Source organism: Pezoporus wallicus, unplaced genomic scaffold (genome assembly GCF_028554395.1).
Source record: "Pezoporus wallicus isolate ANWC-B61680 ecotype Strahan unplaced genomic scaffold, APGP_CSIRO_Pwel_v1 contig_8797, whole genome shotgun sequence".
Lineage (NCBI taxonomy): Eukaryota > Metazoa > Chordata > Aves > Psittaciformes > Psittacidae > Pezoporus > Pezoporus wallicus.
In genome coordinates, this window is record NW_026641918.1 from 115,483 (window position 1) to 132,263 (window position 16,781).

The 16,781-nt window shown below is 47.1% G+C and overlaps 1 protein-coding gene across 9 annotated transcripts in view; it reads left to right on the plus strand.

Moving 5' to 3' along the window:
* Positions 1–16,781, plus strand: part of GRAMD1B (GRAM domain containing 1B) — a 110,309-nt gene that overhangs the window by 49,099 nt on the left and 44,429 nt on the right. Inside the window, exon 1 of one of the 9 annotated variants that reach the window (XM_057425926.1) lies at positions 5,504–5,532. The exons of 6 other annotated variants lie outside the window; for them this stretch is intronic. Coding sequence is in view for 1 of the 3 variants with exons in the window: in XM_057425920.1 (XP_057281903.1) it covers positions 12,158–12,180 (23 nt within the window). In the remaining 2 variants the exon portion in view is untranslated. Of the gene's footprint in view, positions 1–5,503; positions 5,533–11,934; positions 12,181–12,394; positions 12,474–16,781 lie in introns of those variants that run through there. 2 more of the 9 variants (XM_057425920.1, XM_057425928.1) reach the window with 2 other exon arrangements.

The following is a 16,781-nucleotide window of genomic DNA, read 5'->3' on the forward strand; positions in this document are numbered from 1 at the left end:
GCTCAGCCGTGTGGCCCTGGGAAGGTGTTAGTGCTGGTTTGTTGGTGGGAGAAGCAAGGGGCACATTAATCATTGAGCAGTGTGTACAGGGTCTCTTGTGGTGACCTGATAGCTCAGACCGAGCTGCTCAGGCTGCTCCGTGCACCAGTGGATCAGAGAGTCCTGGCACAAAGAGCATGGAGCAGAATGAGTCCCTTGCAATGGGTCAGCTGGGCTTAGAGCACCCTTCTATGGACTCTATCCGAACACCCCTCCTTTCCACAAAGAAGAAGACTGGTGGTGGTGCTGATGCTCAAGCCAGTTTTCCTCCCCATTTCAGGACAAAAGCTGTGTTAACTTCCACCTGTAATGGACAGCCTAGTTCAAGAGCAATAGTACTTGGTTAATTCTTGCCTTGAGAATTTCACTCTGGTAAAGAACAGCCTCAAATTCTTTTTGTTTCAATAGAGAAGTCTTAATTTTCTTGGGTTTTTGCATCTCATCCCATAGCAGCAGCATTATCTGGCAGGGACTTAAAAGCAGCTGTGCCTTTAAAATTGAATTGCCTGAGATGGAAGAAATCTGAGAGCATAGAAAGGAGACCAGTGCCTCTTGCGCAGATCAAGCTCTTTGGAGATCTCTCCATAGATCTGCCTTCTCATCAGCCTAGTCACTGCTCCTCTCTGGGGCCAAACTGCAGTGACTCCAGTAATATCAGTAAGAGTTGTGCCAGTGGTGGCATCATGATTTTCCACAGTGGATTCTGAGGTCACTGCTTTGGGCTGCTTTCTCCCCAAAACTACTGTGTGTACGTAAAGAGGCTGGGATTCCACCCAACATTGTCCTGCTCCCTTGCTGCTGGAGTGAAGCTTCCTCACGTTGCTGAGGAACACGTTGGCACTTGGACAGACTTCCCCATTTCTGCAGATGACTGTAACCGTGTGAGTGCTCACTGACCTCTGTGTTTCTTCCTTTCCTTCCCCTCCTTCCTTCTTTGTCTTCCCATCCTTTACTTTCCTGGCCTTTGCAGCGTGTATCTGTTGTGCGTTTCGGTGATAAGATGGCAGCATGCGTGTCCCCACCGTGCCATGCAGCGTAACAAGGTCAGGCACTGCAATGGTACAAGCCAAGGTCTGTCCTTGAGTGCCTCTGCTTTATTTTCCTGTTCTATTGCAAGTCTGACCTAATCTTTTTCCTTCAGCCTTCTCTGCTGCTTGTTTCCCCTCTTAAGTACTCTATCCCTATGCTCCATGTGCTCCCACCCTCCCAAACCACTGCCTCTTATTTAAATGGCAGGCCACATGTAATATGGGTTTGCCTGAGGGCTATGGGTCTAGCTATAAAGTTTCCAGCATTGTAAGTCTGCGTTATTTCTCCGGGAAAGAATCTTTGCTTCAGGCTTAGACACGTAAGTGCTCACTTCCTCATGTGAGCTCGAGCAGGCTGTTGCTTTGTGCCTATGGGGCATCTTCTGTACTGTATTCCTCTTTGCAGCCTGCTGCCCTTTGTTCTACCCTGTTGCTAGTGCCACTGCTGCTGGAAGAACCCTCAAACATGCAAAAGGTAGTGACCGTGGGAGGCTTTCACTGCTCATCTGAAACAGCTCTCTGCAAACTGGAAGCTTGTGTTTAGGACCTGGGTCTTGAGCCCCAGCTTTAGCTACTTTCTTCTATCTCATGTTTTAGGAATGTGGGACCTTTTTCTTCCATATGAATTTGCAGTCATTCCTCTAGGATGTGTATTCCTGAAGCCAATATTTTGTGGTTTATGTTCTCGCTATCGGGTTTTCACCCATTTATCTGAAACATATGTTTGGAGACTGCATTTAGACACCCATGGGTCCAGATGAGTGCAGAAGGCTTTGTTTCTCTGGTGTGCTACCTGTGTATCTCTATGGGTTATCCCTTAGGCAGTGCCAGCCTGAAGACTGAAGGCTGTTGGACTCCATGTAAAGGTTTAGCTGAATGTATTTGAAAGACTTCTAAGTTATGAGGATCCAAAGAGTCTTGGCTGTTAGGCACTTCACTTTGATTTTGAGAGATCAGATGCTCAGCATTATCCTCAGTGAAAATCTTGCTCTGTTAAGGTATGAGGCTATGGTGCGATGTGACCTGCTACTTCATGGTATTTCAGAGTATCTTGATCTAAATGGGGTGGGAGATGATCAGGAGATATTTCTGTGCAAGTGATGAAATCTCATTGCCTTTTCACTGGTGGCTGCAAGTTCTTCGCAAAGGAAGGTAGAAGTTAGAAGATGGCTTTTCATTTTGTGATGCATTCAAACCAGAGTCACTTCTCTGAACCATGCCATGAATCATGAAGCTTTCTGTTGTTTCCCTACCCCTTTTCAGAGTGAATGAGTCTTTTGTGGGTGGCAGAGGTTATTTCACCATCTCAAGCAAATGGAAGGTTAAGAGCTCAAACATGTGAGACAATGAGTTAAAAAAGAGCCAAAAGACTGCGTGAAAGCAGCAGCCCTCTTTTGTTATAATATTGCTCAAAAACAGAAGCAGCAGCAGCAGTCTGAATCATCCCTGTTTCTCCACCCTATTGATACTGACTCTCTCCTTACATGACAGTATTCCTTCTCCAGAGTCTCTATAGGGAAGTGGTTTTCTTCACCTTTTGATGGAGGGGAGCTTCTCTCAATTCCCTTCTTCCAGGACAGCTGAAAGTACTGCTTTCCTGCAGTGATGCCGTTCTACCTTGCTCTCCCTTCCAAGACCTTAACTTCTAACTCGCATGCCATGACAAACACTGTATTCACATAGCTCAGAGATGGCTCACAGGCACTCTGTTCTGTGTACAGTGTGACTACAGCTCCCATGATGCTGAGAGCATGAAATGCATATTTTCCCTCTGGAAAACCAGTCTCATATGACTTCCTAATTGCTGCAGCAAAGAGAGGGTCCCTTCCGAGATTTATATTTCCCTGTGGGAATGGAGGTGTGCCCTAACTCACCGGGGCTGTGATTGCATGTGGCCTCCTCTGACAGCAGAGCCTGCAGAATGCTGACGTTGGGAAGGGTTCAGGAGTTTAACTATCTGACCCATACACTAAGGTGCATAACTACATCTGCCTTAGTTTCTGACATTCTTCGAAGCTATTCCTTCTCTCCTGATAATGTTTCATAACTTGCTTCTAGTTTTCCCTCCCACTAGCTCTGTTACTAACGGGTTTTGTGCCTCTCTGAGGCATACATGCCGAACAAGGGGTTTTTTACTGCTCCCCCAACTCCTGTAGGCCTTTTTTCTTGCCATAAGACAATCAAACTAGCTGAAGTGGTGCTGCACACGCAGTGTTGCATTCTGTGCCTGCAGGTCATGCACATTTCCTGGTGAACTAATCTGTCTGAGCCTTGTAAGCCTCTTGTTTGCACTATGTGGGTACTTGAGTAAGTAAAACCAGGAATCTGAGGCGAGTCTGCTCTACTCAGTGTGAAGCTACAACTGTAATGATGGGCAGGAGTAAAGCCACAACGATGTATCTGTACAGAGGATGCCCTAATGGCTGAGAGTTGCGTCTCTGTGACTGTTTGAAGGGGTCCTACACATTCAGGTAACGCTTCTAACACAAACCATGTTTTCCTCTTTGTAAGATATTTTTGGGGGGCAATTACAGACTCAAGGGAGCTTAAACAGCAGTCCCTGCTGCTATGGGTCTTCAGCAGCTCTATAAAAGAGGGGTTAGGGAGTAGATTATCCACAGTGTGTGCACTTGTGGCACAGGTCCTAGCACACAGCAGGGATGGCGATACTCATCCTACTGAGTGTAGCTCAGGTGGTGTGGTCATAATTTTCCTATGTGGCATTGGATTGGGTATGTTGAAGCTACATTACATCCACAGCAATGCTTGGAGTGGAGTTTGAAAGACGTGTTCATAAGGGGGGCTTTATATCCCTGACAAGCATGCGCTTGGTATAATATGAATATGCCGAGTGAAAAGATGAGGTTTGCCAGCCTTGATTTGTATAAGCAGGTAACTGCATGAAATACAGCAGAAATAAACGCCAGAAACACACATTTCCTCTATGCCAGACAGGGCTTGGCAGGAGTGTTGCTGTGTGTATTCTATACTGATGGTCCTTTTCAGAGGCGATTTGAGTGCTAAGTACTGTTGTCCGTTGAGCGATGGCCCATCTTTACTGTTTACACCGCACATCAGCATGATGGTGATAAGATGGTTTATGTAGATATTCCTTTGCATACTAACAGCCGGGCTGCAAAACAGGTTAGTAAACCCCAGTGGGTCTGTTCTATGGGGGTGATGTGTACGCATTGCACAAGGGAATAGTAGCACCGCGGTTCTGCAGAGGTGCATTAGCTGTCCTTCAATGTGCGAACCGTGCGTTGTAAAGGGTTTGCCAGCGCCTCCGGTCTTTGTGCGCTGTGCTGCGGTGCCTGCCGTGTGCCTGAGCACGGTGTTGTATGAATAAGCACTTTCAAGCAGTGATGTTTCCAGCCCTCAGAGGCTCTTAATTTGACTGAGCTCTGCAGTGTTTGCTCTGCCTCCCTCCCAGCCAGGATTGCTCATGTCTGTCTGGTTTGCCAGGGCAGGAGCTGCGTACAGCGGTTCCTGGGCTGCCCAATAGGCTCCAGACTGATTTACTGGAGTAAAGTAGGCCAGGAGGAGCCTGCAGGACCGGGAGGGAGAAGCTGTGGGTGATGAATGGGGCGGCGTGAAGTCACTCTGCAGCGCCAATCAGGGCCAGGCTCAGCCAGGCAGCTACGGATGCCTCTTGATGCTGGGACAAAGCTTACCTTAGATGATTGGGGATTTTCAGCCTGAGCTCAGAGTGTGCACCAAAGGGCTCCTAGTTTAGGCCAGATCATTTGAGGGTTGCTGAGGTGAGTGTTCCCAGCAGGGTGCAGATGATCAGCCTCCACCTTGCGTTTCTCTCTGCACGTGTACATCTCTCTAAACGGCCTGTCTGTGGCATGCTTATTCTGCACCATTGCTTCTCTACCTGTCTGCCTGATGCCTTTCACTCTTTCCTGTCAAAAGCTGCCTCATCCTTCCCTATTTCCTTATGTCTGATCTCTCCCCCTTTCCCTGTGCACTGCCCAGAATGCACTCGCTTTCTTCCCTTCTCCCGATTCATAAAGTACCCGTGGTTGGGGGGGGGGTGATTGTGTCCCTCTCCCTTCTATAATGTGAGAGGGAGAAAGGTGGGTTGCTTGCCTGCTCCCTGCAGAAGCTCAGACTTCAAAGGGAAGCTGGGAGGAGGGTCCTTGTGTCTTACTAGACCTTTGGGTGGTGGCAAGGGGGAGGAGTTTGTATGGGGAGGTGGCAATGACTTGGGTCTTGTGCCAGACTCATAAGTATTTATATTGGGGCTATCTGCCTGAGATGCTTCTTCTGCCCATCTGAGTGCAGGAGGAAAAGCTTGGGACTAGCTCTTAAGTGACTTTTGTTGTTGCCGTCCTCCTGTCAAGTTGTCTTCTCCATCTTTTGACTTTCCCTTTCTCTCCCCTCCCTTCTCCTTCAATGCTCTTGTTTACGGATAGGCCAAGCAGAAAACATGGAGACGTCTGATATGGCGACAGCAAAGGTAGGATGGAAATGCTGCCGGCCTCACTGTGCGTAAGTGGTTTCGCTTGGCAACTTCTTACTTTGTCACTCAACCATTTACTTCCTATTCGCCCTTTTCCCTACAGTGGTACCCGTACCCGTGCTGGGGGTGATGGGACTCAGGTTCTGGGCTTGGCGGCTTTTATGTGTTGCTTTCTTGTAAGGTTTGAGACAGCCTTGAGATGCTGATGCTCTAGTGAAGGTCTGGGGTAGGTGGGGAGGAATGGGGGAGTCCACATCACCGTCAGCGGTGGTTTATGAAGCTGAGGAGGGAGCCGGGATGCTGGCATGCTGCTCTATGGGAAAGTGACACTAGAGGGTGCTTTAGGGGCAGGTTTCCCAGTCCCTGGGCTAGCTCTGAGCAGAAATGCCTTTTGGCAGCTTTATTCCTTGGAAAGGATCTCAGGGGAGCGCCGGGTGAGAAAGTAACTCGAGCTTATGGATGCATCCGCCCTTTGCTGTGAGGCTTCTCTGTTTGCCTATGCTGCTGGCTTTTACCAGGGTGTCGGTTCTGCTTTCCTGCGGGCTGGCAGGATGGAAAGCTGTGGGAATGGAACTGGAACTGAGATGGGCTTGTGAGGCAGATGGCTTCAGCATGGCTCGGTGAGACCTGGGAAGCACAAGGCTGTGCCACCACTGAAGGGCTGTATCTGACGGCAGGGATATGTTATGTGTGGTAATGCCTTTGGTTTGTTTCCTAGCACAAGGAAGATGTGACTTCCCTTCATAGCAAGGTTAAAGTGCAGGGGATGTGCCTGCAAAACGCATCCTGTGCTTTTATCTCGGCAGGGTCTGACATTAAGCGTGCCTAAAAAGAGCTGTAGCTTTGAAAGAGTGGGAAATGGCATTAGTAGGTATAAACCTCCTGCTCTTAAGCTTGCGCTGTACTGGGTGCTCTAGTATGGCAATAAGGAGGAGGGATGCTGTGTTCCAGAAGCTTAACCGTTCTACCTAGGGGACTGAAATCCATGGTTTAAAACCCTCACTGTGGTGCTGTTAATGTATTGTAGGGCTTAGTCTTATATCTCGGTTAGAATTCAAGTCGAATTGGAGATTTCCCTTTTCACACGTTTCTGCTAGCCTGGATAACACTGGTGAGCAGCTGCCTTGCTTTGCCCTGGGCTGCATGTCAGTGCAGGCTTGTTGTTTTAGTGTTAATATAGCGTATGAAGTCCCTCTGGACAAACATGGCTTTATAAAGGTGAAATCATCCCCGCTACCACATTTGCTCAAGATGCAACTGTTTGTTGCTGTACCCTCTTCCACCTGTGGTGTTTGAGAAAAGCTACCACGGAGGATGCTTGAAGGATCAGTGGCATTGGAGCCAATTGGAAATGACACCTCAGTTATAGCTGTTGTGATGCTTTGGGGGGGCTCCAGGTTTTCCGTGTTGAAAAACTGACATTTTCAAAACCAAACCCAACAAACCCACTTTAAAACTCTTTTGGCTGCACTTGTTTCTAGTATCTGCTTGTTTGTAATGGAAGGAAAACATGATCTATGGTGTTAAAGCACCGGCTTAGTGTGAAAGTATTGAAATCCTCATTACGTTTCCAGGAAAATATATCTTGAGTGAAAAGCAGGTCTAGTTTAAACCTTCTAAAACCTCTTCGAAATCGGTTGTGATGTAAACATTGCTGGAATGCATACAGGTTTATTTGGACTTAGACCATGGCAAGTGCTGTTGTTTAGTCCCCTGTTTGAAAGCCAAATATTTTTCCATAATCTGTTTTACTTTCTGAAAAGGTTGGGTCAGTTCCCCCTGTTCTGCTTGGTTTGGAGCCTCCAAGGGATGCTATTCATGTCGCTTGATTCCTGCTGGGGTTAGCCTGCACTAGCAAAGAACTTGTGAGAAGGTTTAACAGACGTATTTTCTCAGCTGAGCTGATGCCAGAAGGTGGCCATGGGACGTAATTCCAGGATGTTACTTACTTCCATGGCTGCTCTCCATTGTGTTGCACTGTCACTTCCTTTTCTGCTGGGGCACCTTTGAGGGTATCTCAAGAAGTGTCATTTCCTGACGTGGTAAAGAATAGTCCTGTATTTAGAGCATTAAAAATAGAGAGGAGTGCAGCTTTTACTGGTTTGTAGGCTGTTGTAGGGTAATCAGTCATTCAAGCAGTTGTCTTAAGGCTTTTCAGAACTGATGGTGCAATCTTTGTCCCTTGTATGCTATGGGGTACCTTGCTTTGGGATGGTGACATGGTGACGTGTCACCTTTGCTTATGTGGTGCAAGTTGGAACCTGGATTGTTTTGTCCCTGCTCCCGCTGAGTGCCAAGGGGAAAAGTAGTTGATCTGTTAGAGAGACAAAAATCAGGCCAGTTCTTCTTGGGAAAGCATGAATCATATTCCAGGTAATCAACTAGTGGAGATGAGGAACATAAATCAGTGAGCTGTCTTTCATTCCTCTCACACTGAAAGGTTCTCTGTGCTGCAAGTACATACATGGAAAGTTCTCAGAACTTTCAGGGTGAGGGGGAGATATTTAAGTACCTGCATTACGTGTTCCATCTTGAGAAACACATTGTCTTCAAAAGCTGTAACAGGAGTGATGAGTGAAGACAGAAAAGACGCTGATTTACAGTACCACAGAGATTGTTTCCTTGGCTTTTATTAGCTAGCACTTGCTCAGACTGAGATTGCTTGGAGGAGTGTGTGTAAAGGGAGAAGGACAACAGGGAATGTGAAATAGCTGGCATGTGAATAAAATAATGCTAAATATTAACTACTGTTGTATGACTTTTTATGTCTATAGTTGCCTCTGTGCTTCCTCCGGACCCTGACGAGGGAGATGGCGAAACGCTGTGTACAAATGGTCTGTTCCTTGCAGTCTGACCACAACAGAACACCAAGCCCTAATCCATTACAGCCTGTCACTTTGTCCAGATGTTGTTGCCTGTGTAGAGGGCATGTAAAGCACTGTTTTATCTGGACGGTACCGTTTAGTCTTCCTTTCATCTAAGCTGGAGGTCAGGAAGAGTAAGTAACTCTGGGGTTGTGTATTACAGCTCGAACTCTTTAAAATTCATGTGGCCATAGCAGTTTATAGTTACAGGTCAGGAAAACATCCGTCTTTTTTTTCCAACTCCTATTTTAATGCGACTCAGAATCTGAGTCTGTTTGAGAAAGTCCTGCATGGCTTTTACTCCGTTGCTGTTTTTAGTGTCTCTGTGTGTGCTGGTTTGACTTCCTCATCCTGACTGCTGGTGGAAGCACCAGAAGCCACAGGGGAGGCTGTATTCATGGTGTTCTTGCTCTGGACCAGAAGTACTCAAAATATTACGGGCAGGAGGCCAGGATCCAAATTCTCTTCTCAAATCCTTTTTGAAGTTCATGAGAATTTGGCCTGGGGGGAAGGGACACCGTGTAAACTGATTGTTATTCATTGTTTAGGCTTAGCAGATTATGTACCTCATCTTTTTTGCCATTAGAAAAGGAGATCTCTTTCCCAAACACTCAAATCTCTACTGCAATAAGCAAATTCTTTGACCTACAGATTTTATGGCTATGAACATCTGAGCTAACATCCTTTATGAAGGGTAGTCATTGGTGCAAATATACATTTGGCTCTGTGGATAGGTGAAGTAGAAATGAATACAAAGAAGAAAGGGGATTGCTATGGCAAGAATAAATCTTGGGTTGTGGGAGAGGGAAAGGTGATTTGATGACTGAGGTAGGAAAGGGAGAATAGAACGCTGAAAGATGCAAAGGTAACATCAAGAGATGTTATGAAATAGCTGATGGAGGGATCTAAAATGAAGAGAAGGAAGTAACAAGGCGTAGAGAGCAGCATTTTTTTAAGGAAGAGGCAGAAGATGCAGTTTTACTATGGACATAGAGGTGGCAGTCAACAGAGGGCCACGAGAGGCACAACTGCAGCATCCTGTATGGAGGGAGGTAGGGGGGTGAGTTGGGAAGGAAGGTGGCTGTGAGAGGTGAGGTATAGAAGCTGTAGGGAAGAACGTAGCTGATGATCTTAGAGCTCTAGTTAAGCATTTATGCTTTGGAGGCTCCTGCCTTCCTCAGCAGAAGTGAAGGGCATCTCCATATGTTTCACAGCTGCTGTTGAATTCAGGTTTTGGTTAGGGAAGGGAGGAGAGGCCGTGGTAGCTGAGACATAAAGGAGACAGCGTTACTGTGGTGGTTTTGGGATTGTGTGATCGCTAATGTTGGCCAAAGAGATACCTGCTGTCGGTGTTTCACTGTTGGGCTTGTTTTCATGAAACGTGAAAGCAAACTATAAAGAAAACCAGTGCTGACACTTCTGTTATTATTTTTACTAATTTATTTGACTATTCATATGGAAAAATAAAGGAATTCTTAAAAAAAAGTCTTATGAAAGCTTTTCTGCATCCAAAACATAATGATCAAGGATCATTTGTCATTTCTGTTGACACTTACGCAATCCAACGCAATCTATCATTGCTGCTTATTACAACCATGTACTCAATGTCTCCTTACAACATGTAGTTCCACAGATGAGTGAAAAGACATGGATTACAGGGCAAACAGAGCCAGAACTGGGTTTGGAGTGCTCAAGCCATAGTTCTGAATGTGCTTTTTTCTGTCTTCCCATTTTCCATTTTGTGGGATGGGTGCTCGGGATGGAGTAGGTAGATAATTTATCTGGAATTCAGTGTGCGTGTGAATGCTAAGTATTCTTAGCACTGCGGAGGTGGACAGGGTGGCTGTGCGTAGCCTATCTCTCTCTCGATATCTACATATGCTCTTTTGTTCCCTTATTTAAATTGTAATATCTCTTCCCTGGAGTGGTTTTTGCTAAGGACGGAGGAAAAGGAAAGGGTTTGCCCAGGCAGGGTTATCTAACATGGATGGACCAGGCAAGTGAATGCAGAATCCAACCCATAAAGAGTGGGGTCACCTACTTGGGGTTCACTGGTGGTGGTGAACCACAGCGCCTTCACCAAGGCTCCTGCTGCAAGGATCCCAGCTGAATTGTGGCTGCAGCTGCCCGAAGGATGCTTAAACAGGCACTTTCTTCTAAGTGGTCTTATCTGCTTTGATAATTTCCAAACCCCCATATTATGTACGTGACTGCTTATCTCTTAATACCTTTCTTGCCTGAGCTTTGGTTTCTAAACATGTGACTCTGCAGCATTAGTCTGTCCCAGATTTGCCAAGCTTGCAGGTCTCCTGACCCATTTTACAGCACTGTGATTTGCTTCCCTCCTTGACAACCTGCAGGCCATAGATTCAAAGAATCTTGTGGAGAAAAGCCGAGTCCAAGCCAGGCATCCGATATAGGTTGGACCTAATGAGGGCTGAGTGTGGGATTACATGGGGTGAGATCTGTGGTTTTCCCATGCTGTTTGTCATGTGGAAATGCATGTGCCTAACTTTATGGCTCAGTTAATGCTTTTTGTCTAGAAATAAATAAGGTGTGTTTCTACGTTCATGTTGGGAACAATTTTCAAAGCAGGTGTTTCAATCTCTGCCTGTCACAGGGCTCGCCTGTTAGGGTGCTGCCAATCACTGCCCTTCACTTATGCAGTGGAAGAGAGGATGCAGTTTCACACTAATTGTTGCAGCATGATGGTATGGAATAGTGAAGCAAAGACTGCAGCACTGCTCAATGGGAGCTTGGGAAGCTATTTGGAGGGGCTCAACTACCTGGAACCACATTTCAGTGTTACTTGAACAGTTTCTAAAACTTCAGCCCCACTGCCATGGTCCTGTTTCCATTTACCTGTGTTGGGATGTCCAAAGCCTTACAGAAGTGGAACGAGAACTTGGGATGTCTATCCAGAAGTTGGGATGTCTATCTAGAACTTGGCTTCTGTCTGTCTCTTGAGGATGGGGGAGAACGGGGAAAAAAGTTCTGGTCCCTTCATTAAACAAAGTCAAATAAAGCAAATAAACCTTCTTCCCTAGAGAAGCTGTGGCTGCCCCATCCCTGGCAGCATTCAAGGCCAGGTTGCATGGGGCTTGGAGCAACATGCCCTAGTGGAAGGTGTCCTTGGAACTGGATGATCTTTAAGCTCCTTTCCAACACAAACCAGTCTGTATTTCTAAGCAAAGCTACACAATTGAGCCTTCTGTGCAAGCACCGGGTGTTATGGGAGTAAGACACTTTCAATTACGCTGTAGCAGTTCTTAGTAGTGTTCTGAGGCCGGAGCGATGGGTTAATTCATCGAGAGGGCGCCCGTGTTGGTGATGGGGCTACTCTGCCTGCGCTAACCGGGGCAGGAGGGACGGGTCGGCAGCGGAGGAAGCCACATCCCCCTTGTGCCGGCTCCAGCGCTGCGGGGGGGGGTGTCAGGCCGTGCTGCTATGGAATGCTGTGCTGCCATGGCATGCTGTGCTGCGCGCTGTCCTGCCGGCGCTGCACATGCTCAGCAGAGAGCGGGGCGGCTCAGCCCCCGGCGCTGCTAGTGCGGGAGCGCGGTGCCTGTCGGCGGGGCTCCGGCGGGGGTACCGGGGCCGGGGGGCGGCCGTGCCCCGCCGCGGGGGGCTGTGTGCATGCGGCTCGGCGCTCCCCGGGGGATGCTCGCCGGCCGGGTCTGCTCCAATATGTCCTGGGACCTCTGGAGCTGTCAGTGGGCAGACAAGGACACGGGCATCGGATTATCGTGACTGTACTAATGAAAGGGTTCAAGCTCGCCTGGTAAGCAGAGCGCGATCTCACCCCTCCCTTCCCTCTTCCCCAAATCCTCCTTCCCAGCCCTGCGGCGAAGGGGGGGCCGGCGGGGAGAGGGATGCGCTCCGCTAAGTTGGCCGGTGCCTGCGCTGTGAAGCTCGGAGCCACTGCAGCAACGCCGGGTGGGGGGGTGGGCATCAATGTGGGGCTGCTGGTTCGGGGGGAGCCGCCGGGGAAGTGAGTGGGGATCGATGGAACGACGGGCCGTTCCTGTCCGGGCATCTCCGCATCAGGACCGTGATGCCGTGAGCTTCCCTCTGGTCTGGCTGCATCTTCCTCCCTGCTGCCGCCACCCCTTCCCCTCCTCTTCCCGGCTTTTGCTATGGTTGTGCATGAATTTGCATCTCTGCACGCACGCACACCTGAGCGCCTGGAGCCCGTGTCTGTTTGCACCCAGATTAAATAGATCTGTGCAGGTTTATCCTGACGGAAGGTGGAGAAAACGTTTTGAATCCGGTGTGCGTGGAATGGCTCCTGCTCGGCTTGTCCTTTAAATAGCTGCTTTTGGGGATGCACCTTATGTTGCTCTAATAACATAGTAAGAGTTAGGAGTCGAGGGAACTAACAGTGTCCTGGAAGGTACCAAAGTGCTCATTTAATTCTTTGGTGGTTCCTGGGTGTTTTGGGGGGAAAGTCTCTGGGTTTGGATAAGTGGGCAATGAAGGAAACACTGTGTTGGTGAAAGTGATCAGCAAAGTGAACAGAACCTTTGGGTGTCAATGTTCTTGTTGGTCAAGTTTGTATTTTCTATGGGCATGTAAATATATATGCATGCAATATACATAGATGCAATTCTCTATATATATAACTAACATAAATCAGGCCAACAAAGGTTTACATAGAATCTTGAGTATATCAAAACTATTTTAAATCCCTGATATATCAAAATGGCTTAGTTGGGATAAATCGCCTTTGAATTAGCGTGATGAAATTGATTTAATCAGAACTTTATCAGATGGGAACGGTTCCATAGTTAACAGTGGAATGCGACTTTGTAATTGGGATTGCAGTTGCAAAGTGAATGACAGGAGCAATGTGAAGGCCTGTTTCTATTCCTTAATCCTTTTTCTCTGTAATGAAAAAGGAAGTCATCATAGAAATAACAGCCTCCCTCTCCAGTGTGCCGTTTTGCATCAGCCTGAATTTAGTGCTTTGAGATCCTTCCCTGTGAAGTGTGAGAAAGAAGTGAAGTTATTTTCCCTCTGTTGTTTTATTTATTATTTTCGGTGTAAAGAATGAAAGCAGCACAGCACAGCACTAGGCAGCATCTTGTGCTGGGCCCCAGGGGACGGACCAGAGCCAGGGATGACTCAATAGGTCATCTCTGTCTCTAATTTCTGTCATTTTATCTTTAATTTAATTACCCTGAGAGCCTTTGAAATTCTTCTATATATACATGGCCATGTGTAACACAGGCTGTACAAGTGATATAACTGTTAGCATTCGAAAATCTTCCCTTTTCATCCCTTTAATTAAAAAGAAAACCCAACTCGTGCACTGATTCGCTGCTTTACGTGGTATGCAGTTGGGCTGACGAGTTGCATAATAGCTTAGCGTACTACCGGGAGAGCAAAGCATGTGTTAGGAATGCTGTGCTCATGTGTATCTGCAATAGCACGGCACCCCACTGCATTCGGTTCTGTACCTACCCGTGAGCAACGCTGGACATCTTTAAGCGTGTCACCGGTGAGCTTTTGCATACCCAGTTCGATCACAGCACTTACAACACGCCAGGTTGAAGCTAGCCAGTTGATTTAGTCAGATTCAGAGCTGAGCAAGTGAGGCTGGTCGGTTCTCATGGGGGACATAAGAAGATTACTCCTGTGCTAGCTGAAATGCCGCAGTGATTCAGTAGGTGACGCTCTTACCTCTGAGTTTTCTCTGTCTCAGGGTCCTGGGGGCACTGCACTGCCCTGGGGGCTGTGTTCTGCTGGGGAGTGCAGTGAAGGTCCTCATCCACTCCCCAGGAGATGCTTGTGAGAGTGCTAACCAAGCCCTGCTTGGGCTATCACTCCAGCATCCTCCCTTCATCCTCCTCTGAATCCCAAAGAGGAACAAGTCAAGTGGTCTGATTGCTTGCCTTATTTAATTGAAGGATACAGCATTTTGGGACTATGCGGTAGTTACTGTGTTTCACCTCTAGGATGTTTGCAGGCAGTTTTATTTATCTGACTGTGCTGCAGTATCCAGGCACAGAAGGGTAAGTTAAGGATGTTATTTCAAGTCCTTAAACACCTGTGTTTAATATGTGTTTGTCACTACTGGACTGATTCGTATGGTTCTAGAGAGGCACAGATCTACGTATAGAATACGCTTTGCTGTTTGTCAGACTTGGTTAAGGTACTTTAACATGGGTTGTACAGCCTCCAATATCTGCAGTGAAATGGCTTTATAGGTTTAGTATTTATCTAAAGAGAAAATCACATCAAACGCATGGCATACAAGCAGATCTTTTGGTCCTTGCTGTAGAAGTGTTCATTCCAGTTGTAGATGGCACTGCTGGGGTTAATGCAGATTTCCTTATGGAGTCGTTCTCAGGCAGACACATGATTTCTCTCTGTACCAGGAAGGGCAGTAGCACAGGGACAGAATGCTGTCAGCAGGAGCAGCCTGCTCTGACCGTTAGGAAGAGGACTTGCTCTTGCCTGTTTTTAGACCACCCGTCCATTTCATGCTGTTAGACTGCCCAAAATAACATAGTGCATCTTATGGGGAAACCTCTGGCCACCTCTGAGGCTCGGCACAGGCTTGTTTTGGCACCAGGTAATGTGCTGATCCCTAATACGATGTCATGCGTTTTTGCAGTACGCCACCTAATTCTGCCCAAAATGATCTCATCACCATCTGGTGTCATATCATAGCATAGCTGCATACCATGGAGTCATTAGGTGGTCACAGTACGCTGCAGTACAGCAGAACCCTGACGTGTAACCGTCGCCACTCCATGACATCAAAACGTGACGCAAGGTCCTGATGTACCAGCGCAGCATCATGCTGTTCTATACAACATCCTGGTGTCAGCAGTGATACTGCAGTCCCTTAGTATGCTGTTATTGCCATAAGACAACATGCATCTGTCTAGTCAGGGCCTAGTATCTTGGTCTAATAGGTTACCTTCATGTCACAGCATAATGCTTTTATACCCTTGCATATGGCTTTATGTTGTGATGTGGGATTGCAAGAGAGAACTTCGGCTTTCAGCCTTACATCACTGTTATCTCATGGGTCCCTAGGGGCTATAATAAGCCAGGCCCTGAGCTTTACACTTCAGAAAGGCAGAAACTACAACAGCAGGGCGGGCAGCTTTCCCTCCCCATATATCTTAGGCAATGCTGCTCACCATCAGCCTTCTTCCTCTTCAGGGGAGTGCATAATCCAGCGTAGATGGATACTGATTTGGATCTTTTATGAAAAAAATGGCAATCAAATGACTAAGGAGTCTTGCAGGGATAAGAACAAGCTGGTGGCTGAACTTGATACCCCATAAATGGGATACTGAACAAAAGTCTGCTCATCCGCTTTTCCTCCTTTTGTGGTTCCTTCTGCACTGGCTTGTGCTGATTTGTTGGTTGGACTATTTCTAAGCCGCAGAACTTGCTATAGGGAACCTACAGAGAAAATAAGGGCCAAAGGCTCTACCTAAAATAAATCTGCAATTCATTTTTCTGCTAGCGCCTGTGGGTGAGAAAAAAAAACCCCTCTGAATGTTCCAACACCCTACTTATCTGAAGGAAGGATCTATTATATAGTTGTGGGGGTGGGCTGGGAACTAGGTAGGGTTACAGAACAGCAGAGCTAAAATTAGAAGCTGTTTGATGTCAGGGAGCAGTGAGGATTAGCGTTAGGCAGTTTCAGTTGTGTGTGCTGTAAGGCTGCCACTTCGGGAGTGCAGGCAATGATACCTGCTCTTTCAGTTGGTGTGTCAGCATCCTGGGGCCACAAGTGTCTAAGAGGGAAGGGAAGGGAGGACGTTTGTGCACTATCACGTACGCAGTCTTTACACTGTAGTCCTGTGATGACTTCAGGATCTAAACTAAAGGGTTGGTTAAAAAAGGGCCAGGAGGAATGTGTTCTCTATTGTAGAGGATCACTGCTTGGCATAATACGTAAAAGTGACCAGCGTGGGTATTTGGGATTCTTGCCTCCTTAGTTGCATAGTGACATGATGAAGCTGTTTAAATTACTTTCAATTTCATATCGATACTGCAAAGAGCTACTGTGTGCAGTGAGCACAAACTTTGTTCTGTTGTATTGCAAATGAAAGATGGATTTCCAAATCTATTCTTTCCCATTTTTTTGGGGAAGACTAGCGATATAGTTCCATTGAAGTTACATAACTGTGCTGTTGTGCCTTTTGTGCTGTTCAACCTTCATGCCACAGGTTGAAATGTTACATTTCAGTGCTCTTCTCTCCCGTCTTCATCGATTCTTCTGCGTCTCCCTATTTCTTCTCTGTGCTTTTTATTCAAAAGGAAGAAATAGGTGATGATAATCCTGCTGGAAGCCATCGGAGCTGACCCACATGTGCACCCAACACAGTGCTAGCATTTTGGAAAGGAGAGGCTTTC